The 27,007-nt window shown below is 44.5% G+C and overlaps 3 protein-coding genes across 4 annotated transcripts in view; 2 read left to right on the top strand and 1 right to left on the bottom strand.

Annotated features, from left to right (window-relative positions):
• Wbp11 (WW domain binding protein 11) overlaps positions 1 to 11,860 on the top strand; it is a 14,229-nt gene extending 2,369 nt beyond the window's left edge. For both annotated transcript variants that reach the window (XM_087904038.1, XM_087904039.1), the window contains 9 exons: positions 914 to 1,007; positions 1,935 to 2,131; positions 3,263 to 3,396; positions 3,599 to 3,798; positions 4,267 to 4,458; positions 7,218 to 7,319; positions 8,345 to 8,638; positions 9,151 to 9,333; positions 10,881 to 11,860. In XM_087904038.1, the coding sequence (XP_087760164.1) occupies positions 914 to 1,007; positions 1,935 to 2,131; positions 3,263 to 3,396; positions 3,599 to 3,798; positions 4,267 to 4,458; positions 7,218 to 7,319; positions 8,345 to 8,638; positions 9,151 to 9,333; positions 10,881 to 11,314 (1,830 nt within the window). In that variant the 3' untranslated portion in view covers positions 11,315 to 11,860. The remainder of the gene's footprint in view (positions 1 to 913; positions 1,008 to 1,934; positions 2,132 to 3,262; positions 3,397 to 3,598; positions 3,799 to 4,266; positions 4,459 to 7,217; positions 7,320 to 8,344; positions 8,639 to 9,150; positions 9,334 to 10,880) is intronic.
• Positions 11,861 to 17,571: 5,711 nt separating this feature from the next.
• On the bottom strand, positions 17,572 to 18,116 carry H2aj (H2A.J histone). The gene has a single exon (XM_048432450.3). The coding sequence runs from the start codon at positions 18,020 to 18,022 to the stop codon at positions 17,633 to 17,635; it is 390 nt and encodes a 129-aa protein (XP_048288407.1). The 5' UTR covers positions 18,023 to 18,116; the 3' UTR covers positions 17,572 to 17,632.
• Positions 18,117 to 21,008: 2,892 nt separating this feature from the next.
• H4c16 (H4 histone 16) lies at positions 21,009 to 22,808 on the top strand. Its single transcript, XM_048432449.3, has one exon. It carries the CDS (start codon positions 21,057 to 21,059, stop codon positions 21,366 to 21,368), a length of 312 nt encoding a protein of 103 aa, XP_048288406.1. The 5' UTR covers positions 21,009 to 21,056; the 3' UTR covers positions 21,369 to 22,808.
• Positions 22,809 to 27,007: the final 4,199 nt, after the last annotated feature.

Below are 27,007 nucleotides of genomic sequence, written 5' to 3' on the forward strand. Positions count from 1 at the left end.
TCAAATTATTTGCCAGAAAAGATGCTTTATACTTCTAATAAAAATCAGACAATTGACTATTTAAAAACTGCTTTGGGGCTGGGGTGATGGCTCGGTGTTGAGTGGCACACAGTGCTCTCACAGAGGCTCTGAATCCATGCCTGGCATCAGTGTTGGGTGGCGCACAACCATCTGTTCTGATCTCCACAAGAACCCATAAACGCATGCCCATGCATGCACATAACACATACTCATAAATGAAATTTTTTTAAATGCCTTTTGAGAATAATTCTTAGGTGGGTGTGGTAGTACATGCCTGTAATCCCAGCACTTGGAATGTGGAGATCATAGTCAAGAGTTATCAGGAGTTGAAGGCCAGCCTGCTACATCAGACCCTGTCTTCAGAAAGAAATTATTTTTGCTACTTATCAAAATGTAGCTGCTTTGTTAAATTAAGCTGTTGAATGAATGCCAATAAAAGTGTTGCTGGAAATCTGTGTGTATCTTGTTAGCTATTGACAAAGAACTTACAGGAGTAAACATTTGCTATCCCTCTTCAATGCATTGAGGGGCTTTTATAATCTCTAATATGCCTTTGTTTTATTCTTTAGTCTTGAATCTTTCAAAAACGTCCCTGTCCAGCATAGTATTTTTTTAATTTAATTGCAACTCTTGTTTTTTGTTTTTAAATAAGATTTTCTTTTAGTAGTTGCTGTCTACTGGGTTGATGGAATTACTTCCTAAAAGGCAGATCTTTTTAGTAAAGTCTAAACATTGTTGAGAACATGAAATCTCGTAGCTTTTTCTGGTGGTTTAAACACATGATTAGAAACAAAGGGAAATGTGAAATTATTCTCAGATTCTTGAGACAAATTGAAGTAAAGATGTCCCAAGCATCCCGCCTCTCACTAGTTTTCTCTTTTGTTTCCCTAAGAACAAAAAACAGCGCATGATGGTCCGAGCTGCGGTTCTGAAGATGAAAGATCCCAAACAGATTATCCGGGACATGGAGAAATTGGATGAGATGGGTAAGACTGTATGGAAAGGCCTGATTTAATAACAAGTGTAATAATATGTTGTACACAGCAGCAAGCAGCATAGGCCTAGGGAAACAGCAACCCAATAGCATCGGATACCATGTTTTGTTTTAATGTTATGGAAATAAAGTGAAAAGATAAGATCTATTTCTAGCTGGTGATCATATATCCTGAAGAGAGAAGGCATCATTCAGTTGGAGTTAATTACTGTTATTAGGTAACAAAGGCCTAGTCTGGCCAGCTCACTTTATAATTGTTCAGATTTCATTATATTTTCCTTTGCTATTGTAAGTAGAGTAAGAAAAGACAAATTCCTAGTCACTGGGAATGTTGCAGTAATATATCTTCTAGATGTGAGTAAATCTTCGTTATAGGAAGATTTAGGAAAAGAATTTAATTCAACTGGTACTTCAAGAAAAAAAAATTCTAATCATCAGGGCCCTAGTTCCATTTATAAAAATCTAAAGTAATTAAAATCGAAAAGTGTGTGTTGACTTCCATAATCGAGATACCCCTATAAAGCTGCCTCCGGGAGGAAGCCCGGAAATCTGAGGGCTGTGTGTGTCTGCTCTGCTCCAGCACAACAGTAGTGAGCAGCTGCCCAGGGTAGCAGTGGAAGGTGTGTGTGCAGTGAGGGTAGCTGGTCGACACGGCCATAGCATCGCAGCAGATAGCGGGGAAAGCCGCTCTTTCATTCCCAGGTCCAGAGAGGACTGTCATGCAACTGGGTGACCGCGTGCTAGTTTATAAGTCTGTGGAGGAAGATGAGATTGGCAGGACTGGGAGTCTGTCCCTCCTAGCACAAAGGACTCCAAAATGAAATGGTGGTATCTGAATCTAGTTTGTTATAAGGAGGTTGTTGTTGAAGTAGCTCTTTGATTTTTAATTTTTCAATTCTATAATCTGCTTTTCTCCCAGAGTTTAACCCAGTGCAACAGCCACAGTTAAATGAAAAAGTACTGAAAGACAAGCGTAAAAAGCTGCGGGAAACCTTTGAGCGAATCCTACGGCTTTATGAAAAAGAAAATCCAGATATTTACAAAGAATTGAGAAAGTTAGAAGTAGAATATGAACAGAAGAGGGCTCAGCTGAGCCAATATTTTGATGCTGTTAAGGTAAGCTGCTCTTGAGGGAGGACCAAAATGGGTTGTAGTTTGCTCTTGAAGTTAATGGGGCGTTGATCATTCTCAGTCTCTTCTTTTTTTGCAGTTGTTTTTAAAGTTAAGTGTGCACCTTGTTCTCTAGCCCATTTAGATAAATTATATGTAACAGTAAATCTATTGATGATAAAGAAAAACAACACATGACAAAAATTAGTAACAGTGTGAGTCAGGCATGGTGGTGCACACCTCTAATCCTTGCCTGAGATCCTAGACTGTCTATGAAAGAAGGTGGATGAGGCCCCAGCCTCCTCGTGTTGCTTCTTTCAGTCACTGCTCCATGTATATACACTTCCAAAGTGGGCAAAAACGGGTCTATTAACACTGGCTGACCATAAGGTGTCAGAAATTAATTAAAGAAGGGTGGGCTATGACCAGTTGTGTAAGCTTTTACAGTTTATTGTAAATTTCCCTTTACTGGGATAGAAAATCAAAAACCCAAATGAAATGGTTTTTGTAAAGTAGATGGCATGCTTCCAACAGCACAGGACAAAATCCCAAGAAAGGCAGATGGATTTTAGAGACTATATATACTCTTTGTTAATAGATGTGTGTTACTGTCCAAAGTATTATAGTAGCCCTGCCACTTTGAATGGTTGGGTTTCTTTAAAATCCAAAAGGAATCAGCTGGTTATAGGGATTATAAAAGAAAGGATAAGCTATATTTGGGTTCTTGAAAAAGAAATGATAGATTTTGAAGAAGGACGCTTAAAAGAGATCCCACAGTAGTTTAGAATTGAATATAATAGAGGGTTATTTATTTAGGGATAGACTCACAAATCTCAATGCTCTGCTCGAAAAGGGAACAGCAACCAACTGCCACAGCTGGAAGAGAGAGCGGACACACACACACACTCTTTATATCAGCATATATAGTATATGAGGCCCCGCCCAAGTGGGCAGGTAACTTAAAGGCTGCTGACTGTCGAAATTCCTACAGCAAGATTTCTTTCAATCCTTCAGTAGTTTTGACTTGAGGCGTTCAGCTATTTTCCATATTTGTGTTAGCTGGAAAACAAATTCAGAGGACTCACGGTTCTTGGGGTTGTTTGAATTGGTCCATACCACTGGGTTTCTGTGTTGCAGAATGCTCAGCATGTGGAAGTAGAGAGCATCCCTTTGCCAGACATGCCGCATGCTCCGTCCAACATCTTGATCCAGGACATCCCACTTCCTGGTGCCCAACCACCCTCCATCCTTAAGAAAACCTCGGCTTATGGGTAAGGAAGCCCTATCAGCAGCAGTGTTTGACTGTGAAGTACCACAGCGAGTACAGTGAGACATTTAAGGCGGTGTGGGTGTTATTAGTATGAGATGCTGGTAGATGAGAAGAAAGAGAGAGGGAGCCTTGGACTTATGAGGGGAATTAAACATTTTCACTACCGTGTTGATGGAGATAACACAGTCAAGTTCTCTTTACAGGCCTCCAACTCGGGCAGTTTCTATCCTTCCGCTCCTCGGACATGGCGTCCCACGTTTGCCCCCTGGCAGAAAGCCACCGGGCCCTCCACCTGGCCCACCTCCTCCTCAAGTTATGCAGATGTATGGCCGGAAAGTGGGGTTTGCTCTAGATCTTCCCCCACGTAGACGAGATGAAGACATGTTGTATAGTCCAGAACTTGGTATGAAGGGATGGGGTTTTTACTTTTGTGTCCTCAGTATTGTTTCCATGTCGGCCATACTTAACATGTTCGCCACAGTAGAACATAGGAAATAAGTGAGGATACCATGTACTTACTGCTGTGGATCCCCATGGATAATTCATGAGATCTGCCTGCTGAGAGCGCCTTGCTTACTCGGAGATGTCACTGTGCATCCCCTGGATAGCTCTTCCTAGTTGTGCTGTCGGCTGACCAGAATTGCTGATTGTGCATGTGACTGTACTCATAGTTGTAAAGTATAGCGTGCTTGAACTTTTTACAGGAAAACAAAAAAGAATTTTAAACAAGTATACCCAATGAAAAATATCATCATAGTACATGGTAGCTGGCATTGCATGTTATATTGAGTTAAAATAGCATCATTTTGTCTTTCTGGGTACTGGAAAAGCCAACCAGACAACTTGTTCCTTGTTCTCTTTCCGTCATCAGCTCAGCGAGGTCATGATGATGACGTGTCCAGCACCAGTGAAGACGATGGCTACCCTGAGGACATGGATCAGGATAAACACGATGACAGTACTGATGACAGCGACACCGACAGATCTGATGCAGAGAGTGAGGGGGATGAGTTTGGGCACCGCGATGACAGTGAGCGAGACAACCCTGAGGAGAAGAAGTCAGGTACGTGCAGGCTGACGTGCCACGGTGAGACTAGAACACGGCTCAGCCCAAATGCAGAATCAAAGTCATAGCACACTTTTCTGTTTTTTAATTTGAGGTGGTATCTATGTGGTTTATTATTACTGTTACATTTATTTGTATATTTCTGTGTTTGTGTGCACCCATGAGTGCACATGTATGCCAGGGCACATATATGAAGGTCAAAATTGGTTCTCTCAATCCACTCTGTCCTGGAAATTCAACTCAGGTAGTTTGATTTGGTGACAGGTGCCTTTATCTCCTGAGAGGCAATCAGGACCAGCTTTTAATCCCAGTTTGGTTTGGTTTGGTTTGGTTTGGTTTGGTTTGGTTTGGTTTGGTTTGGTTTTGCAACAAGTGTCACTGTTACTTAGGCTGGCCTCAAATTCATGGTGATCCTGCTGCTTCTCTCTCCAATGTTTTAGAATTACAAATATAAACCCCCATACTTCTCCATTTGTCCTGATAGTTTGAAAAGTTTTGATGCATTATTCTTAAGAGATATTTGTGAGGAAATGTACTTATAGTTTAAGAGAAAAAGTACATACAAGAAAGTCCACAAAATACAAGTATTCAGCACCATGAAGTTGCTAGCACGTACTATCGCCAACATGTTGTAGGAAATGAACATGCTGTGGGAGAGTAACCATGTCTTAAGTAAGCTTATTTAAATATCTACCCTGGAAGCTTTTTAGATTTTCTATGTTAATGGTGTGATATATTAACCAGGGTCATAATTGCAATTTAGGTGTATCTGTAATTTAGCATCTCAGGCCTATATTTTCTTTTAAAATGTTTATTCATTACCCTTGGTGTCTTGTCTTCGTTGAGAAAAACACCTAATTTAGCAAATACTTTATGTATAATAGAATAACTATTCTCTGTGAATCAACTATGAGCATCTTTCAGAAAGGTTTGGGTTTTTTGTTGGTTAGGTTTTTGGGTGTGTATGGTGCTTGGGAGTAAACCTAGGACTTTGATGGATGAATGCTAACTACATTCTGTTGCCCTGTGTCCCCAGTTTTATACAGTGTGTTATATTTTGTCAAAATTGTAAGCATTGTGTTTTAGGTACCAAGCAGTTCAAAGAGCACACCAGCTCTGTGAAACCCCAGGAGCTGGGAGCTTCTTTAGGGACTGCTGATGTGACCTGCAGTGTAGTGGTCTGTATTATATTTGTATTTATAAATACAACAATGCTCATCCTAGCTTTTTCATTTTAAAGAGTGTATGAGGAGTGTGTGAGTGAGAGAGAGAGAGTGTGTACAAATGTACATATATCTATCTGCACATGGGTGTGCAGATGAGCCTGTCAGAGTGCTCCTGAAGGTCAGAAGATGACATTAGATCTCTTAGAATTGAATTTTCCAGGCCCCTCAGGATTGCGTGAGTGCTCTTAACCATTGAGCCATGGTGTTTTTTGGATTTTTCCACGTGTTTCTTAATCATGATTGCTATCAAAAATTCTATCACAAATGGTGATAGAATGAACCTGACATTATAAAATTATAGATCACTCTGGAGTAGGAATTGGTCTTAGAAAGGAAAGGGGCACTAGAGCCCCGTGGACAGTGTTTCACTACGTAGTCTCTTCTTCTTCTGCCAGCTATTATTGAGGGGTTTTTATTGGCGGGGGTGGGGGGATTGTCAGGACAGGGTCTCACTGTATCTGGCTTGCATGAGAACTCACTATGTAGACCAAACTGGCCTCAGACTCACTGAACTCCTGCTGAGCACTCTAATAAAGATAAAAACCAGCCTGCTTTTCTTGTATATTTAGCATGTTTTTCAAATGGCTATCTCAGCTCTCTGGTTTTTTGTCTAACATTTATTGCTTTTACCATATTCAAGCCATTTTTTTCTGGGCAGCAAAACTTCAAGATAAACTAAAACTCGTCTCACGTAGAAAGTGTAATGCTTGACAGTGTTCAGTCGGTAGTCTCTGTCGGGGTACGAAGTCTTTCTATTTCTAGTTTACGTTGTGGTAGCACTGGTGGTGTTAAGGAGTAATAATAATTTTTAAGCTCCTGATAGGTTATTACTGAGATTTTCCCCACCGTTTAGGTGGTCTATTATCATCCATTGCATTGCTAATTTTCTAGTGCTGAACCACCTTGCCCTTCTTGTGCACCTTATAGTCTATGTTGATTAATAGGGTAGACTTGAGTTAGTGGGGATGGCGCTTTCATGGGTTGGACAGCTTTTGTTTTTCTTGTGACTTAATGTTTGACTGATTTGCTAAAGAAAACTCTGTTTTTGTTTTGGGTTTTTTTTTTTTTTGGTTTTTTCAAGACAAGGTTTCTCTGTAGCTTTGGAACCTGTCCTGGAACTAGCTCTTGTAAGCAGGCTGACCTCGAACTCACAGAGATCCACCTGCTTCTGCCCCTTGAGTGCTGGCATTAAAGGTGTGTGCCGCCACCACCCAGCAAAAATTGTTGTTTTAAGTCATATCTTTACTGTTTTAATTTCCGTTTTGGACTTAAAATTGCATTGGCTAATTCAGTTTGTAAATATACTTTTTTAAGTATCCTGACAATTTCAAAATCTCTAAGTTTTAAATCACCTTAGTATATATGCCACCAGTTAGCACAGCATTGGTTATCTTTACTATGTCTCTCTGCATTTCTCGTCTGTCATGGGTTATAGTCAATCTTACTATTTGTATTGTCTGCATTGTAGTGAACATTTTTATTGAATTTTGATGATTCTTGTCAATTTCATTTCCTTCCTTGACCATTCAGGTCTGAGTGTCCGATTTGCTGATATGCCTGGAAAATCAAGGAAGAAGAAGAAGAACATGAAGGAGCTGACTCCTCTTCAAGCCATGATGCTTCGGATGGCAGGTGAGAAGCAAGGATGAATGTTCTCTAGCATTCTCTGTGCACTTGCTTAGCATACTTTCTTCCATGTATAGTCAGCAGTTCTGAAGTAAGTCGTGCTCTGTATTCTGTAAACTGAAGGTGTGCAGCCATTTGGTAGTCTGCCCAGAGTTTCACTGCCAGTAAGCTGTGGAAACGACTAGTTCCGGGTGCCACATATGTTCTCGGGCTGGTACGTGGAGTTTGGAGGACAGCCTGTGGGAGTCTGGTTCTCTGCAGCTACAGTGAGTCCCACAGATTGAATTCTGAATGTCAGGTTCAGTGGCAAGCCATCTTGCCAGCCCTGAATAACATTTAATTCCAAGTTTGTCTTATTCTTACAGCCTGCGCTCATGCTGCTACACTAGTTACAGAGGAACAGAATACTATTTGGTTGTTGTGTATTTAAATAGTAGGAAAAGGGCTTTTGGATTGGTGGTTTTTAAGAAGAAGTTTTTTTATTTTTATGTATTTACTCATTTGGTTTGGGGAGACAGAGTCCATTATGTAGCCCTGGCCATCCTGGAACTCACTCTGTAGACCAAGCTGACCATAAAGTCAGAGATCAGCCTGCCCCTGCCTCCCAAGTGCTGGAATCAAGGATATGCACCGCCACACCCAGCTATAGTGTGTTTAGTCGCTGTTCTCCAGGCCATAAAGCACAAGTCTATAGCTAGTCTTTCTCTGTCCCACCAGCCAACTCCCAAATCATGACACAGAGACATATTGTTAATTATGAAAACTTAGCCGTTAGCTTAGGCTTATTTCTAACTAGCTGTTACAACTTAAATTAACACATTTCTGTTAATCTGTGTCCTGCCATGTGGCTCCTGCTGTTAGCTCTCCTCTTGCATGTCTTGCTTCCTCTGCTGCTGGCATACTCTCTGCCTAGCAGTTAACCGGTCAGCTTTTTATTAAACCAATCCAAGTGACACATCTTCATGGTGTACAAAAAGATTATCCCACAACACAATTCACCTCTGTTTACCTGTTTTACAATTTTCATTCAGGTCAGGAGATCCCTGAGGAAGGACGGGAAGTGGAGGAGTTTTCTGAGGATGATGATGACGACGACTCTGAGGACTCTGAGGCGGAGAAGCAATCACAGAAGCAGCATAAAGAGGACTCCCACTCGGATGGCGCATCTGCTGCCCCTGCACAGCAGCAGGCTCCTCCCCAGTCTGTCCCTCCTTCCCAGATACAAGCACCTCCCATGCCAGGACCACCGCCTCTTGGACCACCACCTGCCCCACCCTTGCGGCCTCCTGGGCCACCTACAGGCCTCCCTCCTGGGCCACCTCCAGGTAAGCTCCCCCAGAATAGGGAATGAAATCATTCGCCCAGAATGCCGTGTGTCAGCAGTACGGATGTCTTCTGTTTGCTCCTGGTTACACTCTCTAAGCCATCAAGGATGCTCAAAGTGTTGTGTTCTGTTCTGTTCTGTGAGCATTGCTGGTAGCTTAGAGTTCTGACGGTTGCCTCTCTTTGTCCAAAATTTCTTTTTAGGGTCTTTTGTTTCTGATTATGTAAGCTGAATGCATGAACATAATTGTTCTTCCTTTAGTCCCTTAAAGCGATAGACTAGCCCAGTTCTACATTGGTCTCAATGGTTGCTATCTCATGCAGCAGAGGTGACCTAAGTGGATAGATCTGTAACAAACCTGATGCCCTTTTTTAGTGCTCAAACACTTGTTGAATGAATTTTATGTAATACTTCTTTTGTGTTTATAAAGTGATCTAACTTCTGAATAAAATGATTATCTGAGTTGCTTTTATACCCAAACATTATTTGTTTGACATTGTTTTCTCCTTTCAGGGGCTCCTCCATTCCTGAGACCACCTGGAATGCCAGGAATCCGAGGGCCTTTACCACGACTTTTACCTCCAGGACCACCACCAGGTCGACCTCCTGGCCCTCCCCCAGGTCCACCTCCAGGTCTTCCCCCTGGACCCCCTCCTCGAGGACCCCCACCAAGGCTACCTCCTCCTGCACCTCCAGGTAAAGTTTTCAGTTTCCATAGCAGAAGCTAGCCCTGGCCTTTGTGCTCAGGGGTGCACTGTTACCTGAGGGACTTTGAGGGCGTCCAGTGGGTCACACGGGTGTGTGTTCTCCAGTGGGCATTTACATTTTTTCCCACTCATCATTTGGGACTTCCCCAAGGAAATGAACACTTCGCAAAAGTTCTCTGTCTTAGAAGTTTTGCTGAGTACAGCTAGAGCTGTGCATCATGGATCCTCAAAATTCCCATCTTCAAGCTTAAATCACAAGGGAGGGTCCCTTCCTCTTTACCCATTGTCCAACTTCAATGGTACAGATTTCAATGTGGGCTTGTAGTATGACCACATTCTGCTTGACTACACTAAATGTTCTACTTCAATCTGAAGATTTCTTTTCAAACACAACAGCTGAGGCTTTTCCTTTGTCTTGGTGCTATGTAGAGTAACTGAGTTTAGGTAATCAGCAGTTTGGATTTGATGTGGTTTGCTACTTTATATTCACTCTTAAATAGCTTGAGAAGAAAGTAAAAACCCAGAACTGGGGAGGTGGTTCAGTGGTTAAGATCACTGGCTGCTCTCCCAAAGAACCTGGGTTCGAGTCCCAGCCCCCACATGGTGGTTCACAACTGTCTGCAACTCGACTTCCAGGGGATCTGATACCATCTTCTGACCTCCACAGGCACCAAGCATTCGTGTGGTGCACACTTATATATGCAGGCTAAATACTCACATATAAAAATAAATTGGATAAACTCAATAATTAAAACAAAAAGAAAGTAAAAATCGGTGGGGACTGGAGAGATGGCTCAGCAGTAAGAGCACTGACTGCTTTTCCAGAGGACCCAGGTTCAATTCCCAGCACCCACATGGCAGCTCAGAGCTGTTTATAACTCCCAGATCTGACACCCTCACACAGACACATGCAGGTAAACCCCAATGCACATTAAATAAGAATAAACTATTTTTTTTTAAAAAAAAAAAAAGGATGTATGTCACAACACCCAGCTATTTAAAAATAATTTAAAAAGTAAAAATTTGATGTAGGGTATGTACATGCCATGACTGTTAGTTTGTGAACTCTAATGAGATAGATCATAGTTCCAGTCTCTCATTCCATTTCCATTTAGCGAGCCAGGACTAAGACTGTTCCTTGTTCACTCTGGGAGTGATTAGAAGTAACTAGTGCAGGGGGATCAACCCACCCTTGACCCTAATACCCTCACACTAGACAGCCAGGAGCATCCTGGGACGGCCAGATTGGAAATCATGTCTGAAACCAATTTGTCAGCTGATGTTACATTTTTCAAGTAGGACAGTATTCGCCAGAAGAAAAGCTTGTGAGCGCGGTGCTACAGAGTAAAGGCGAACATTATTTTATCCTGTTCTTTCCTATCAGAATATATGCCTTTCACATAGCAGGTTCTCTAAGTTTATTGCATTTCCTGTAAATTACCTTCTTAAGGAACAGTATCAGCCTATGTTCAGACATCATTAGTGGCAATTAAATGCCATTAGTTCTTATACTCATCTGTCTGCCTCTTCATTTAGGTATCCCTCCTCCTCGTCCCGGCATGATGCGCCCACCCTTGGTGCCTCCTCTAGGACCTGCCCCGCCTGGGCTTTTCCCACCAGCTCCCTTGCCCAACCCGGGGGTGTTGAGTGCCCCACCCAGCCTCATTCAGCGCCCGAAGGCGGATGATGCAAGTGCAGCCACCATCGAGAAGAAAGCCACAGCGACCATCAGTGCCAAGCCCCAGATCACCAATCCCAAGGCAGAGGTCACACGGTTTGTGCCCACTGCACTGAGAGTGCGCCGGGAGAATAAGGGGGCTACTGCTGTTCCCCAAAGAAGGTCAGAGGATGACTCTGCTGTGCCTGTTGCCAAAGCAGCCCCAAGATCTGGTCCTTCTGTTCCTGTCTCAGTTCAAACTAAGGACGATGTTTATGAAGCCTTTATGAAAGAGATGGAAGGGCTGCTGTGACAGCTTCTTGTGCCAGGACAGGCTGCTGCCGCCAGCACCGGTCTGTGGAACAAGGGGCTCCTGTTAGACGTAGTGAAGAGCAGTGTCCACCGTCGGGTTTTCCAGCTTCAGTCCGGGGCCTCCTGGCGCTTGCCTTGCTGTGGTCCCTGCACAGGGCGTTTCTTTATATAGACCAGGATGGGAAGCTCTGCTGCTGACACCCGTTCCCTTTAACGTCACCATTTCAGCCCCTTTCTTCCCCTCTCCATATTGGAATTCTATCAGAGAGGTCTTAGTTATTTGTTTGACTCTGCTATGGGCACTGGAGTAGAGATTTCTGGGAGGAAGAAGGTTTATTTCATCTTGAGTTTTGTGTTTGAGTTATTTTTAATATTTTTTCTGTAAATATTTTGTAATATTTTACTTGTAGTGAAATGGATTACAATGTCATTTCCTATTTCAAAGCAAAATATGTGGAAAGAAAATGTACAATTCTCGGATTAAAGTTATTTCCCACGACCTAATCTCTGAATGTTTCATGAAGAAATAAAATGTTCCATACCAAGATCTGTTCTGTGTTGATGATAATGTGAACACTTCCTGGGTTTGGGGCAGAGACAAAGAACACGTTTACAGCAGTGGTTCTCAGGAACCACTGGATTCCATCCAGAACGAGAATGGATTGTGTTAGAAATTGTAAAAAGAAACTTTGAAATAGAAAAGGATAAAGAGGAAGAGTTCCTTCAAGACTATATTGGCTCCCCAGAAATTCAGAGGTGTGAACAATGTCTCCACTTTGGCTGCTTAGACAGGGCTCGAGAGAACCTCAGGGATATGGTTGTGATTGAGTAAGAATGGCCCCAGAGGCTCTTGACATCGAACACTCTTTTTCCCAGTTAGTGGTGCTGTTTAGGGGAGGTTTGGGTGTCTGGCTTTGTTGGAGGAAGTATGTCATGGAGGCAGGCGAGGATTCCCCTTTCCAGTTGTTCTTTCTGCTTTGTACTTGGTTTCAAGATGTAAACTCTGAGCTTGCTGCTGCTGCCGCCATGCTGGTCCGCCATCCCTCTGCAACTGGAAGCCGAAATACACTCCATCATAAGTTGCCCTAGTCATGTGTTTTACCACACCAACAGAAAGCAGATAGGAGAACTTTGGGAACTGACCGTTCTGGTGAAGACTTTGGCAGGGGTTTCTACCAGTTGACCCTAGCGTTGAGACAGGGCTCATGTGACTCCACAGACGGGCACTGAACATGAGTTTCGTGTTGCTAGGCACTCCTCCGCTGTGCCCACTGCATCTCATGCAAATGTACAGTGTCAAAGGGATGGTTTCTGCTGGGCTGGGCTGGGCTGGGCTGGGCTAAGTCTTAATTCTTCCCCAGAGTTGAGTTCTCTGCTGGATTTTAGGTTCTCTGAAGCTTGGTGTGTCTGGCTTTGTTAGACAAAGCACTAAGTAGTCCGTTTGGTTTGGGATTTTAGTGTAATTAAGAAAAGCCAACAGTGAAATTGGCCATTTCAATACAGGGATGAAACAATTACATTATCCAGTTAGCATGGTAAGTACATTTCTGCATGAATAGACTTGCTCCCCAGAATTTGGTCTGAGTCTGGTTATTTTAATATTCTAATTGGAGAGAGTTCTGTTAATGGCTATGTAAGGAAGCTTTTGATTATCAAAACATCTCCAAATGTGTATCTGAAGAGTGTAATCATAAAGCCTCACTACATCAGTTCCATCTGCAGGGAAGGCAGAGAAAGCCAACAGTTCTGGTTTCTTGTCATGGTCATAATTGGTTCTCTGGCTTCACAAGCGTGCTCTGCGTAGGTCACCACTGTGGCATAGATGGATTACAGACAGGCTCACCCCACCACGTCGGAAACCGCCCTCATTCACATTACCAGATCCTCCTCAAAACCCACTGAGCTAGCTATTAATGTCATTTGACTTTACCTGGAGACATAGTCTTTCTTTCTTTCTTTCTTCCATTCTTCCTTTTCTTTTTAATGTAAAAGACCAGGTTTGTTTGGGTAAAGCACTCCAGCCCCCCTAGTCCCCCCCCCCCGCGCCCCCAGAGTGTGGGAAGGGGAAGGGAAGAGGCAGGAGAAAATAATGGAAACACAATTTCTATTCAGCCCAGAGAGAAACAGCAGACAGACCAAAGAAAGTACTCCATTCACTTCAGCTTGACAAACCAGTGGATTTACTGAGGTGACTTAAAAAGAACATGACGAGGGGCTGGAGAGATGGCTCAGAGGTTAAGAGCATTGCCTTCTCTTCCAAAGGTCCTGAGTTCAATTCCCAGCAACCACATGGTGGCTCACAACCATCTGTAATGAGGTCTGGTGCCCTCTTCTGGCCTGCAGAAATACATGCAGACATAATACTATATACATAATAAATCATGTTTTGTTTTTTTAAAAAATGAGTGAGTGGTGTCCCTGTCCACACACCCCCCCCCCCCCCCCCCCACACACACACACACAGGGTTTCTCTGTAGCTTTGGAGCATTTCCTGGAACTTACTCTGTAGACTAGGCTGGCCTCGAACTCAGAGATCCACCTGCCTCTGTCTCCCGAGTGCTGAGATTAAAGGTGTGCACCACCAACTGTCCAGTTCCGTTTGCTTTCTGTTGCTGTGGTAAACACCATGGCCAGAAGCAGTCTGGGCAAGAAAGGGTTTGTCTTAACCACTCACAGTCCATCTTGTTGTAAGATGGGGCAGGAACTCAAGGCCGGAAACTGAAGCAGAGGCCCTGGAAGATGTCAAAGGCTTCCTGGCTTTCAGCTACCTTTCCTATTCCTCCCGGGACCTGAAAGGGTTGTCACTGCCCACAGTGGGTTGGGCCCTTCCTTCCACATCAACCAGTAAGCAAGCAAATGCCCCACACAGGCCAATCTAATGGAGGCATTTTCTCAGTTGCAGTTCCACCTCCCAGATGGCACTAGCTGTGCCAAGTTGACAAGTCAGTACAAGTGACCAAGCCACCCTATCTCCCCCAATTGTATGTAGCTTATTTAACCTTGAAGAGGGGCTCCTGAGGCTTGTCACTTCCCTTAGCTACCTCACTCTCTTGAGCTTCCTTCAATTCTTCCTGCATCTCTTCAATCCACAGAAAATAGAAAGCCATTTAATAGTTTTAAATGAGCTTGAAAGTGTTTCCAAGCCAGGCAACTGAGGAGCATTCTGACTTTTTGTGGTTCAAGTGACAATGACCCCCACAGCCTCAGATATCTAAATGTGTGGTGTCTGGTTGGCAGAAATGTTTCTGGGAAGGATTAGGTGTGCCCTTGTTGAAGGTGTGTCGCTTGGGATTGAAATCTCAAAAGCCCATGCCAGCCGGGCCCAGCCTCTCTCTGCCTCCTCCTGTTGGTGGATTAGACGAAAGCTCTCAGCTACTGAGTCAGCACCATGCCTCCCTGCCTGCCACCTTGTTCCCCACCAAGATGGTTATGGAGTCATCCTCAGAAGCTGTAAGCAAACCCCCAATTAAATGCTTCCTTAAGTTGCCTTGGTCATGGTGTCTCAGAGACAGAGAGGCAACTATGCCAGAACCTAAGTCCCATTCTACCAAGTTCAAGTTCTTAATCACCATAGCATTTGCCCTTGCCAGTTCTGGCTTTGTGGGGCTCACATTTAGCACACCAGTCATGGGGTAAATTCATGTGGCGTTTACATCTAGACAACTACGTCACGGGGTAAATCTTTTCATTCTAGAACTCCAAAACTGAGCAGACCAGTTCTCTGGGATCCAAAGATCAAAACTGGCCCTGTAGGGAAACAGAGCAAACCTTGGTCACACTGCACCATGTTCCACCGAGCGGCTTCTCTGCAGAAGTGTCAGTGTGCAAGTAAAACCAAGCACTGTATGCTAGCCCAAGTCTGGCCTCAGCCACACCAGGTGGTAGCAAAAGTTGGGTGGAAATGTGGACAGTCATCAGCTTGTATCTTGCTCTTCCAGTAGCGTTTCTCATGGGAAGAATCATAAGACAGATGGGTAAGATTACCTTTGCTCTTATTTCTTCAGGACTCAAGTCCCAGATACCTCCTCATATCTTTAGTAAATTAGCCTCAAATGTCAAACTAGCACTTAAAAGTTACACGTTTGAGTCTGTTAATGTGGAACTCCTGGACAGAGAAGAGTGACTGCATATATATTAGCTCTTAGTGGCATCACCCACAACTAATTCTTTTATTTTTTTTAAGATTTATTATGTAGACAACATTCTGCCTCCATGTATGCCCACACGCCAGAGGGCGCCAGACCTCATTACAGATGGTTGTTAGCCACCATGCACCCACAACTAATTCTAACAACTGAGTTTTACTGTTTTGAGACAGTCTCCCTGTGCAGTCCTGTCTATCCCGGAAATCAACATCTTCCCAAGTGGAGTCAGAGTTGTAAGCCACACCTGGCTACAAGTCTTTAAAACCTCTACTGCTGGGAAAAGCTGTCCTCCAGGTATGACAAAGGACCTGCCCTGGTCAACTCTGAGCACTTGTGATAACCTGCAGGCCTGCACAAGATAGGACCCACCAACTTTGTCACTGTTGGGCTCAAGACCCCACCTTTCGCCCCCAAGATGTATGCAGTTCATGATTGTGAGGGGCAGGTTCCCAAGGTCCCATCCTCCCCTCTCCCTAAGATTTACAAGTGACTGCTATTTTTCTTCAAGGGTATAGCCTTGTGTTGTCTTATGCTTTTATAAGGACACCCTGTTACTAAGTTACTCGGGTGGACACACCTCTATTCCTGTCCTCGATGTCCCACAGCCGAGTAGGTACTGGATCACATCTTACCTACTCATGTTCACCTATAATTTAAGTCACAAGGGCAAACCCTTAGTCCTTGTAGATGGCACTTTCCAATGAAAGCATATATATGGTACTAAAATCATCTCAGTCCTCCTCACAGGTATTTTGAAAAGCTTACCTCCTGACATTGCCCATGATACTCCTGGAGTCTGTTCTCAGATGTCAGAGGGAGCAATGTGCCTCTTTTCTGAGAAGTGTGTGACGCAATCTTTTAGGATGACCACGAAGAGTATCCATTTGACAAACAGCAGAGAACCAAATACTCAGACACCGGTTTGTAATGTATTATTTATTTGTCGTTTTTCCTGTCTTCAGGAACCATGAAAAGGGAGGAAATGTGGGTTTCAGGACAGTGGCAACCTAGCTGGCCTCACTCACAGCTCTCCTCTCCCCACTAGATACTAGCATACGGTGTAGACAGCCAATCAACACAGGGGACAAGGGAAAATGGGCCAGGCACTGCAAATGAAGATGAATACAATTCTGACTCCCAGTGAAAAAATGAAGCCGATTGAAACCTTCTCTGGGGTGGTTTTTGCGGATCCTGTGGGCAGAATGAGTTGCTGAGGATGGAATGGAACGGCCAAGGGGAGAACAGCATTTCCAGAGACCTGTGGGTTTCTCTTGCTCTTACCTCACGTGACCTTCCTCTCCCTACCAGGTCATTACTCAGCTTTAGAGCTAGTGGGAAAACGGGGCTCCAGACTCCAGGAACGTTATTAGTTATCCATAAAAGCAGGGTTTAATTTTAAGTAAAAATCAAGCTACTTTCCAGGGGCAATGCTCGAGAAGAGGCTGATATGAAGATAAAACTTAAGGGGAAAATGTAGGTATATGTTTGGGGACATAGTCCCAATGTGGGTCAGGAATGGCCTCGAACTCACTAGCCACGAACGACGTTCCACTCCCAAGTGCAGGGATGGCAGGTGCGGGATGGCAGGTGCGGGCCACCATGAGCAGAAAGAGCAGAAAATGTTAAAGGCTGCTAAACCTAACTAAAGACCGAGGGCCCCGCTGTTATGCAATACCGTCGAGGGAGCAAACTTCATGACTCACTTCCGTATTGCACAAATGAGGTGAAGACGGCTGGTATTCAGATCATGAACACGTACTATCTATTTGCTCAGAAGACTATCGATCTTAAATTACTAGCACCTGTCAAGGTCCCTACGTTCTCGTCTTCTCCAAGTAGCTCAACCTTTCTAAATATGGCCAGCGAGGCAACTTCTTGCGCATAGCTCGAAACACCTCTCCTACCACACTCCTCCCTGAGAAGGCCTGGGTAGTTGGGCTAAGTTAATTCCAGAGTAGCCTTCCCCGCACATCTCCGCTTTCCTGCCCACTGTGATGCAAGGGGGAGCTCCCAACCAAGCCACTGGATCCCCTCTGGCTCCCACATAGCCTGCAGCTCGGGGCGCGTCCCCACCCAGCACCCCGTCGGTCCCGCGACTACACAGCTCTCCGGATTACTCGCTTTTCACCGACTTTATTGGCTGCGGGCTGCGGTGGGCTCTGCACCCGTCGGGCTCACTTGCTCTTCACCTTCTGGCTCTCCGTCTTCTTGGGTAACAGCACCGCCTGGATGTTGGGCAGGACGCCGCCCTGCGCGATGGTCACACGGCCCAGCAGCTTGTTGAGCTCCTCGTCGTTGCGGATGGCCAGCTGCAGGTGGCGCGGGATGATGCGCGTCTTCTTGTTGTCGCGCGCCGCGTTGCCCGCCAGCTCCAGGATCTCGGCCGTCAGGTACTCCAGCACGGCCGCCAGGTACACCGGCGCGCCCGCGCCCACGCGCTCCGCGTAGTTGCCCTTGCGCAGCAGCCGGTGAACGCGGCCCACGGGGAACTGCAGGCCCGCGCGCGACGAACGCGACTTGGCCTTGGCGCGCACCTTGCCGCCCTGCTTGCCTCGCCCCGACATGCTCGACCCCACGCCCCGAGCTCCAAACACCGGCCGGCTCAGTTCCGGGACGCCGTGCGCCACTCCGGAACTACCTTGAGGAACTCGCCGCCTGTGACAGGCAGGAGCCGCTCCCAATCAGCTCGCCCGAGCAGAGCGCCCGCCTTCCCAGATGCGGCCCAATCAAAAGCGCAAATTCCTAGTCCTAATTTACATAGTTAACAGGCTTTCCCAGTCCGGTTGGAATTGACTGCAGGAAAGGGAGGAAAATGGATGGTTCCTGTCTGTAATGCCAGCACTAGGGTAGCCGAGGCAGGAGAATTGCCAGAAGTTTGAGGTCGGCCTTAGCTATTCTGAGATCCAGATCGGCTTGATAGGAAGGGAGGGAGAGAGGGAAGAAAAAAGAGGAATTTAGGAAAACCTTGCATTTGGTACATGGCTATAAGCCAGAAATTGGAGTTGGAGGTCGTCGACCAAGACTTTAGAATACTCTAAAATAGACCCAGCGCTGGAGGAAGACTGCTTCGACTTGTTCTTATATATTCAAATTCTAGGCCCGTGGCATTTGAAATAAAATAAGGTGTTTTTTATTTAATTAGTAATTATTTAATTGCCTTCCACTGATTCACTGAGGTAGTTCAATTTACCACATTTTTAAAAAATTACACAACTGATGTAATGTCAAACGTTAAGTAAAATGCTATTTAACTAAAAGATCACAAATTTAACTTCTTCCTATTCTAATTACAATTTGATTTCACTGAAATAAAGTTAATAGTGAAGTGGGGGGGGCTGCTTGTGATCTTAATATTAAGGAGGTACAAACGGGAGGAGCAGTTCAAGGTCATCATTAGCTACAGAGGATCCCGTCCCAAACACAGAGCACATGCATGCACACACACGAGGAAAAGTAGTGTTTACATGTATTTATGTATGTCTTTATGGCCTAGCGCAATGTTGAATAAACAGTAGCTGGAGTCTCAAATACACCTATTTAAATCTGAGCAATGTATGTATTGCCACCATAAACGTGATCAGCCAGCACGGAGCCAGACAGCTTCCTCAGAATTCTGCCTTTACCACCTAACAGCTGACTTGAACACACTATTTAATGATTTAATGTCCATGAGCATTCAACAGGACACACACACATATACATACATACATACATACATATATATCCTGTTGTATATACATATATACAGGATATACTTATATACAGTATATACCTATATATGTATATACTGAGCCAATGCCTATGGAAGCCTCTGGTGCCGTTTTGGCAAGAAAGTACTAGAATGACTTCTTTAAACCAGCTTGAATGTGTGCTTATAACATAGAAAAGTCCTTTTCTTTCCTTTTATTTATTTTTTTTTTGAGACAGGGTTTAGCAGAGTTTGAAAAAGTATTCTAGATGCAGCTTTGCCTTATTTCTGTAAGAATTTTTATTTTTTAGAGTTTAAGGATTTAAAATCATGAGATAAAATTTAATGATTCAGGCTTTCCTAGGACTCAATTAATCTTTGTTGTTGTTTTATTTTGTTTTGTTTTTCGAGATGGACTTTCTCTGTGTAACAGTCCTGACTGTCCTGGAACTCACTCCCTAGATCAGGCTGGTCTCAAACTCACCTGCTTCTGCCTCCTGAGTGCTGGGATTAAAGACGTGCACCGCCCTTCGTGCTCAATCTTTAACAGAGAGAACAACAACAACAACAAATACTGTTTGAGTTATGGGGATGGATGAAGATTGAAAGGCACTGTGAATTAAAAGCATTTACAAGTATAAAACTTTAGGAAACCGTTTTCCTGCTGGGAAGCTTATCCTCAAGACTGCGACCAGCAACAATTTACTAAAATGCTCAGTCCTCAGCAAGCTCATTAAGCACCTGGGCAAGTGTCGTGACACCCCCCCCCCCCCCCAAATCCTGCGGTCTTCTCAACACAGTAAACTTCAGGGCAGTCCTGTCTTAAAAACAGTAACAGCATGTGAGCGGTGGTGGCACACACCTTTAATCCGAGCACTCGGTGGGCAGAGACTGATGGAACTCTCTGAGTTCAGGGCCATTTGGTCTACAGGGTGAGTTCCAGGACCGTCGGGGCTGTTCAAACAGGGAAGCCCTGTTTCAGAAAGGAAAACAAAATAAAACAAAAAACCCACACCACCCAAAGAGCCTCTTTCTGGTTTGGGGATTTGCAATAAAAAAAAAAATCTATTCAAAGTCAGGCTTCTAATAAGTGTAACTTTACCTCTGAATAGAGAGGGGGTGAAATGTAGGTGAGTCTGTCTAGCTCAGGTTGGCCTCCAGCTTGTGGCAATCCTCCTGCCTCACCTTCTAGACTGCTGTGATTACGAGTGTGAGTCACTACACCTGGCGAAAACTTGAAAGTTTTAAATGCAAGCTATGAGATGCAAGCTTATCGAAGTGACACGTTACAATAGCTGAGCTAAGTAACTATCGAAACAGACAGCTGGTTGAGAAGAAAATATTAATGTGTTTGTCAGGCAGAAGCAGAAAAACCCACACACTGCAGAAAAACAATTGAATACGAACAGGAAGTGAAGAGGGGAGTATTAGCGCGGTCACAAAAGGAAGTGACCATCCATTCAAAAGGCCCACACATGAAAATGTAAACTGCTTTAACGTAAGGTCTAGGAAGCTAGATCTCTAGTGCTAGCTTCTATCCATTTTCACACTACTTTACAGTAGTCTAAGGATAAGCATTCTGCAAAGAGAATGTCTCAGAAAGTGCTGAAGATAGCAAGCATGATGCGGCCTTTTTATTTGCGCTAAGGAAGGGAAAAATAAATTGTTACCTTGTATCGTTTAAATTGTCAACTATGCTAAGGATTTTCAGATTTGGGGGAGGGAACAAAAAGTCTTTTCAGGTCTTGGAGCTAACTCAGCCAGGAGTAAAGAGTCAGGGGGCGGCGCCTAGAGCTCCGCCCACTGCTTGCTGTTTTCAAACAGGTCCGCTCCCAGAGAATATAAGCTCTTGCTTGCAGCCTGAAAGACAAAGAGTTTTCGGTCGTTTTACTACTCATCTGTCTGTAGCCATGTCTGGACGTGGTAAGGGCGGCAAAGGACTCGGAAAAGGCGGCGCCAAGCGACACCGCAAGGTCCTGCGAGATAATATCCAGGGCATTACCAAGCCTGCCATCCGGCGCTTGGCTCGGCGCGGCGGAGTCAAGCGCATCTCCGGGCTCATCTACGAGGAGACTCGCGGTGTCCTCAAAGTGTTCCTGGAGAATGTGATCCGGGACGCTGTTACCTACACCGAGCACGCCAAGCGCAAGACGGTCACAGCTATGGATGTGGTCTACGCGCTCAAGCGCCAGGGCCGTACTCTCTATGGCTTCGGCGGCTGAGTGCTGCCACCAGCTTCAGACCTTTGGTCTCGCACCAACACCCCCAAACCCAAAGGCCCTTTTCAGGGCCCCCAAAGCATCCAGAAAGGAGCTGGGGATACTTGCACAGGGGGGCTGGAGGAGGGTTCTCAACCTCGGGTTATGTTATCTCAGGAGGTTGGCGGGTTGCATTGTGACTTATGCAAATCAGGTCGCGTGAGAGCACGTTCTCATTGGAGCAGTGGGCCACCGGCTCCGCCCACCGATGTACAACGTGGTCCGGTATGCTTGCTGAATGCTGTTAGTCTGCGTGAATTATTTCTGTTTGCTTGTTTGTGGGTTCCAGGCCGAAAGCTGACGGTGCGTGGTTCCGTACCGCTTTGCGACCTCTAGACCTGGGAAGGAGTGACCTGTGGCGTGCGTCCTCCAGAGGGAAAATGCTGAGGACCCACGTTCCTTGAGGACTGGGGCGGAGGCTTGGGACCCCCAAAGTAAAGTGACCCTGTAGCGTAAATTAGGCTTTCTCAACTGTAACTATTTACCTGCCCCTAAATGTGCCTTTTGGAGCAAGGAGAGGATTCGGGGTCTAAGTTTAGCTCAGTCTGAATTCGGGTACACAGACCGGGGTTTGTCTCCTTTGTCTCCTTAGGTCTCCAGAGTGTAGGGGACTTTACGAGCTGCTCTGAGAGACGTGTTGGTTTCTCAGCACCCAGATGAGTTAGCTGGAGTCACCTGTAACTCCAGCTCCAGGGCACCAAAATGCGTTTGACTTCCTTGGGCACCTGGGCGCAGGTCTGCATCCCCACTCTCTTCCGTACACAAAAATTGTTTTCAATGCCCAATTTTTTTGGCATTTGAAGTTCACTAGTCTTCTCACTGGCTTAGGAATGGGAGGCATTTCTGGGATTCCCTCAATAGAAACCTGGGATTTCATTAGGAACGGTGATCTGTGAAATGCTTCCTATGTGGCATGCAGGAACTTCGTGCCAATCTTCAGCAGATTTACTTTAAGTGTTGTTAATGAACACTTTATAGCTGTGGATGGGACAACGAAGAGTAGGAATTTGGAGGCTGGATTTGAACTTGGCCCTGTGCGATTTTACACAGCTTCATCTTATGTACCCCTGTTTTTGCCAGTCAGGCTCCCCTTTCCCATTACTGACCTTTTCACTTCTACCTTCTGAGCATATGTAACGCTGGTGTAAATTTCAGAGGGATATTTGTCTAACGAACTCATTTCTTCAAGCAAGTGAAAAACTGAGTTGCTTATTTTCTATCTTTAGAAATATTTTCAATTACAGTTATTTGGTTTTATATGTTCAAATTCTTTTATTTTTACTTTTTGTCCAGTGAACTGTTTTTTCCTGAGTTAAGTTTGGTGATTTTCGTTTTCTTATAAAGCTGTACGTTTTTATCAAAATATTAAATACAGAAAATGTAATAAATGTTTATCACCCCCCATTTTAACGAGTGTATTTTAATTATTTGAGAAAATGTATCAAATATCTATATTACTAGCAAGAAAAGTGAAATTTGCCATTTAATGTTACACGAATAACAAAAAAAATCGCATTGGTGCAGTCATTGTAGAAATCAGTTTGGAAATTTCTCAGAAAGCTTAAACTAGAACGGCCTATATATAATCCTCTGTCCCACTCTTGGGTTTGTGCATAAAAGACTCTTAGTCATCATCGCTCCATATTTATTTCTACTTTATTCATTATAGCCAAGAAATGGAGTCAGCCAGTGTGTCCATCACCAGATGAATGGATGAAGAAATTATGGTATGCGTACCTGATGGGTTTTACTTGGTGATAAAGTGAAATCTGGACGTTGACAGGAAGATAAGTAGAAGAGGAAGTTAGTATGTTAAACAGAAAAACCCATGACTTCTTCAATGTAGAGTTGACGTGTGTGTGTGTGTGTGTGTGTGTGTGTGTGTGTGTGTGTGTGAATTGCATGTGTGTGTAGGTCATGAAACTAGAAAGAGGATGCGAGGGAAGGGGGTGTGAAAAACACATGCTCTGAAACCAGAAGCCAGCTGCCTACGTGTGGGAAAGAAGAAATGAGCCAGGCTCACAGCAGGCAGAGAGGGCAGTTTGCTATAGAAAAAAGTGTAGTAAATTGGGTATGAAAACTCCACAACTAGATGAATGTCGGCTATTTACACGACTTGGACGGCAGGGACAGCTTTCCCAGCCCCTGTGGCACCCCAGTGGCTAGGCCCTGCCCCCAGACTGTTATAATGGCCTTTGACTAAAGGTCGTAATGGCCATTCCCAGCCCTCTGAGGTCCCGCCCTGCAGAAAAAAAAATCCCACCAATCCCCGAGCCTGCCCCAAGATCAAGCCGCACAATTCCTCCAATCCCAGATCACCCTGGAAAATTTACCTCCTCGCCCTTCATCCCCAAGAAAGGCTATATAATCCTGTCTTCTGTTTGGTTCTCTTGCTGTAGTGGTATATTATTTGATTTATATTTTCATAAATCTTGCCTGAAGACCAGAAGCAAAGCTAAAGCCACTAGAGGTCAGGCAGTGGTGGCACACACCTTTAATCCCAAAATTTGGGAAGCAGAGGCAGAAGGATGTCTGTGAGTTCAAGGCCACCCTGGGCTACACAAGATCAATGCAGAAACAAATCCAGGTGGTGGTGCGTCACACCTTTATTCCCAGTCTTAGGGGGTCCTATGCCTTTAATCCCAGCACTAGAGGGAATATAAAATGGGAGGAGAGAGAGGCTTAGTCTGCGATCACTTCGCTTTGGTAGAGTTAAGACTTCTCTAGAGAGTGACTTGATTACTTTGCTTTTCTGGTTTTCGGGTTGAACCCCAATTTCTGTCTCTGGGTTTTGATTATTTGTGTTACTGTCTGCTGTTTCTCTCCTGAGAAACCACCCTTCTGGGATTTTCCCTACCAATCCCTCCTGTGAGATTTGTTTATCTTATTCCTCGGCTCCCAACTGCCAGGATACCTTTCCCCTGGACGCTGTAAGATTTACAATGACTCAGCAGGTGAAGGCACTTGCTGCCAAGCCTGACAACCTCGGTTTGCTTCCAGAGACCCATATAGTGGAAGGAGAGAACAAACTCTGCAAAGAGTCCTCTGACTTTACACATTCACATAGTGATCCCCAAATAAGTCAAATAAGACATATTTTGACAAAAACATAGATTTAATGCTGGGGATGTAGTTCATGTATGTGAGGAGGCTCAGTAAAGAATCTGCCACAGTGGCCATTCCATTATTAGGTGGAAGGGTTTCATTGTGGAACGGGAGAGGAAATATCCAGAGGCATCTGGAAGGGTCCAGAGTGGAGAAATAGTGAAGATAACACTTAAGGGCGCTGAGGGGGAAGGGGTAGGGACGGAACACTGAAGGAATCCAGAGACCAGCGTGGACTTTGACATGCAACCATATGAGCCATATGCCCCTTCTTCCAGAGGTGAAGGAAACGATTCTTGTGGGGGAGTGGGGTGGAAAGCCCATTCCATATGTCCCTAAGGAATGTTGGCTTTTATCTACCGGCCGTAAGTCCCTCTGCAGTCTAGCTTGAGCTCCTTTCTATTCATGTGGCCTTCCTGAGATCTAAATGTTTGGGAAGGCACTTGTTTCACGTGCACGAGGCCCGAAAACACTAAATGTTTAGTCTTACAAATTCAGTTTTATAAGACTGGATTTTACAAGTTCATAATTCATAACGAGCAAGCCCCTGCTGTACCTCCCGCTCCCCAATGTCTACTTTGTAGAAATCAGTGAGAAACTGAGCCATACAATATGCTGCATATATTTAAAATTAAATCCATTACCCCCCCCCACACACACACACGGATTTAGTTTTTTTCTTTGCTCCCCGCAAAGTAGGGATTGGGGTTCTTGCATCTTTAACCCTCTCGCTGTGGTCAGTTTTGAACTGACTGTCAATGTTGGTAATGCTGATATCCCATCTGTTCTGAGCAAGGGACAATCCAGCCACCTTTCTGTTCCTTTGGCCACTTCCTAATCCAGTTCTTCCCACCGATTTGTAGCAACCGCTTCAGTGACAATTAAGTACCCACATTGTGCTGAGGACATTGTCTGCTTGTCTGACCAGCACAACAGCCTCACAGAAAACTGAAGGTGTCAATAGGATCGACACAGGGCATGAAGCTAGCGGAGAAGCCTTGCTTTAAGCTCGAATTGGTCTTCATTCCCAATTCAGTTAGATCCTATTGTCACAGAAGAAAAGGTGTTTTCAAAGTCAGTGATTATTACGTTAAATTAACCAATTATCTTTTAGAATAGTTAAAATTTTGAGTCACAGCCCTAAATTAACCCAGAACAATGTTTCTTGGCAAAAATAAAACACCATGTAGTGAGTCACCCGTGTAATTTCAAATTTTGAGTACTATATTGGAAAAGTTTTTTTTTAAAAAAAAGAGTTTAAAAACACGAATGTATAGCTAATGAAATATTTTGTGACCCACTCTGTCAAAAATATTAGAATAACCAATAGAAAAATTGCTAAGGTATATAATATGTTATAATCTTTTGAACTAAATTTTTGAACTCTGACGTGTGTTTTATGCTCATTAACACTAACAGCAACCTCCAGCAGGACACAGCTTGTGAGTGTGTTTGATCTACCTCAAGTTCATCGTCTACAACTGGAAACAGCGCTCCACATCCAGCAGGCTCTAGGCATACTGTAAAAACTTGCAGTAGATGAATAAAGTACCAAAAATTATTTTCTTTGACTATGAACATATATACTGGCAAAGCATTACTTTTTGAAAAAATAATTTAGTTAGCTTGAAATATCAACATAATACTAAAACTGTGTGCATCCAATTTAAATAATTCAGTATGGCCAACCTTGAATTAAAGGGAGTGTGCAAAGCCCAAGCAGGAATCACATTCTTATACATTGTTTACGTTGTTATGCGTTGTTATTAAGTCTTCACACCTTACAAGGCAACTTTCTGCTTTTGGAATCTAATGTATCCTCAACCCATGTTTTCCAATCTACAATGAACTTGTGACCTCATGATGTATGCCCACCCCTTCGCCTTGCTAAATCCCTGAGCCTGTGATATCTGATTGCCCTTTGCCTTATGGAAATGTGTCTTCCCAGACACCGTAATGTCTCCCCTTCTATCCCGCGCTACCGTCTCGCCAGCAAGAACCACGCGGTACACATAGGATACTTTTGCAGTAAAGCTTTAATGCCCCTTGGGAGAGCGGGCATCAGCCAACATGGCGGAGACCCAGATAAGATGGAATCCAACCCTTATAAAGGAAACAGTCCTCGCTTTTGACGTGTCACTCTTGGATGGGTCCACTGCCCATTATCCCAGATGATGCCTCGGGAGTAGGCAGGGACGCAGTGGTAGAGAGTTACCAAACACGTGCGCTGGGATTAAAGGCGTGTGCTACATCACCTTGAACTCACAGAGATCTGCTTGTCTCTGCCTCCCAGGCATTGGGACCAAAGGCGTATACTACCACGCCTTGAGGTCACAGAGGTCAATCTGCCTCTGCCGCCCAGGCATCAGGACTAAAGGCGTGTACCGCCACACCTTGGGGTCACAGAGGTCAATCTCTACCTTTGTTCCTAGAAGCAATGGAGAATGTGGTCCGGCCCTCCACATATCCCCCTTTTTTTACTTCTTTGCAGAAAGGCA

This window comes from Myodes glareolus, chromosome 3, assembly GCF_982192425.1.
Source record: "Myodes glareolus chromosome 3, mMyoGla1.1, whole genome shotgun sequence".
In the NCBI taxonomy this organism is placed as follows: domain Eukaryota; kingdom Metazoa; phylum Chordata; class Mammalia; order Rodentia; family Cricetidae; genus Myodes; species Myodes glareolus.